At 33.8% G+C, this 1560-nt stretch overlaps 1 protein-coding gene across 1 annotated transcript in view; it reads right to left on the reverse strand.

Annotated features, from left to right (window-relative positions):
* Nucleotides 1-878: 878 nt before the first annotated feature.
* Nucleotides 879-1560, reverse strand: part of FAM47E (family with sequence similarity 47 member E) — a 25539-nt gene continuing 24857 nt past the window's right edge. Inside the window, exon 8 of the mRNA XM_014447494.2 lies at nt 879-944. Within this exon, the coding sequence (XP_014302980.1) occupies nt 879-944 (66 nt within the window). The remainder of the gene's footprint in view (nt 945-1560) is intronic.

Here is a 1560-nt window from a genome sequence, read left to right on the forward strand (position 1 = left end):
CTATTCATATATGTTCTTTGGCTATTCTCTTCACCTTCTTTCATCCATCTGCCCCAGAGCATTAACATTTTTTAAAACTATATTTTTATTGACTTCAGAGAGAAAAGGAGAGGGAGAGAGATAGAAACATCAATGATGACAAAGAATCATTGATCAGCTGCCTCCTGCATGCCCAGCCCTGGGGATCAAGTCTGCAACACTGGCATGTGCCCAGGAATTGAACCCTGACTTCCTGGTACATAGCCGATGTTCAACCACTGAGCCACACTGGCTTGGCCAGAGCATTAACATTTTTAATAAAAAATACTTCTAAAGAATTATTTTAAAATATATGTCATCTTGAGTTTCCAATAAACTTTATGATTTACGGCCTTATGTTATAGGTACACATTTATTATCAAGACCATGCTTTAAAAAGGAGGAAAACCTCAGTAAGCTTAATTCAGAATGAAAGAAAATTATATTGTAAAGAAAGAATAAAGCAAATATTCACTCAAAACCAGGGAAAATAATACCGTTCTCTAGGAAAAAAGCAATAGAACAATTTTACTTTTATATATAATTTTATTTATGTTTTACAAATAATTGATATAACTATGTTAAATTTACAATGCTACAAATATGTAAGAAGACTATATATGACTATTGATCTCACAGTTGGCAAAAATATATAAAATATTGATTAACGAAAGCAGAAGGCCACTGTGAAATGTTCATAAGCATTAGGTATAAAATGTATGGATACCTTTACGTCAAAGTTGTACATCCATGGTGGGACACTCATCATAAATTTTGCATCTATTCAGTGAGAGAGAAAAATAGCCAAATACTATATAGTAAATAAAATCTGTCTAATCATCTTCCTAAACTCTTCTATGTTATTTTCTAGGAGTCTTTTTACAATCACAATCACATTCCTTCTTGGTATTTATATTCTCCAGGAACTAAAAAAAAAAAGAACAACAACAACAAAAAAATGAGAAAAACTTAGATTGGCAAATAAAAATTGTACAGTCCTGCCAAAAACCACAACCATATACCCAAGTTTACAATTTCACACTCTATAACATATATCCTCATAGTACTCAAAATCTCATGGTGACAATTGGACAATGATAGATGGTGGGCTTTGGAAGGTAGCTGCACAACCTCAGAAATACTTAGAGCTAATTTACATTTCTTTGGTGCCCAAGCCAGCCCAGCCCAGCCCACCCCAGCTCAGCATAGCCTTGTGCTGCTCATCCCTGCTATTAAAGGCCTGGCTCTTATCTGTGTAGCAGACTTAAAGAAGCTTGGGTAATGCATAGAGCAGATAACCCAGCAACAGATACTGGAATGTGTATATACTAGTAAGTATGTATGCTCATATAACATATGTGAATCTGTATGTTATACACAGTGTACATAGACATTATAGGAGTTAAAAGAGAATGAATTTTCATACCTAAGTTTAAATAAGTAATGACAGTTTGTGTGTGTATATGTGTGTGTGTGTGTGTGTATATATTTATATGTGTGTGCGTGTGGGGGGGCGGTATATTTATATATATATATATATAT

This window comes from Myotis lucifugus, unplaced genomic scaffold, assembly GCF_000147115.1.
Source record: "Myotis lucifugus unplaced genomic scaffold, Myoluc2.0 scaffold_664, whole genome shotgun sequence".
In the NCBI taxonomy this organism is placed as follows: domain Eukaryota; kingdom Metazoa; phylum Chordata; class Mammalia; order Chiroptera; family Vespertilionidae; genus Myotis; species Myotis lucifugus.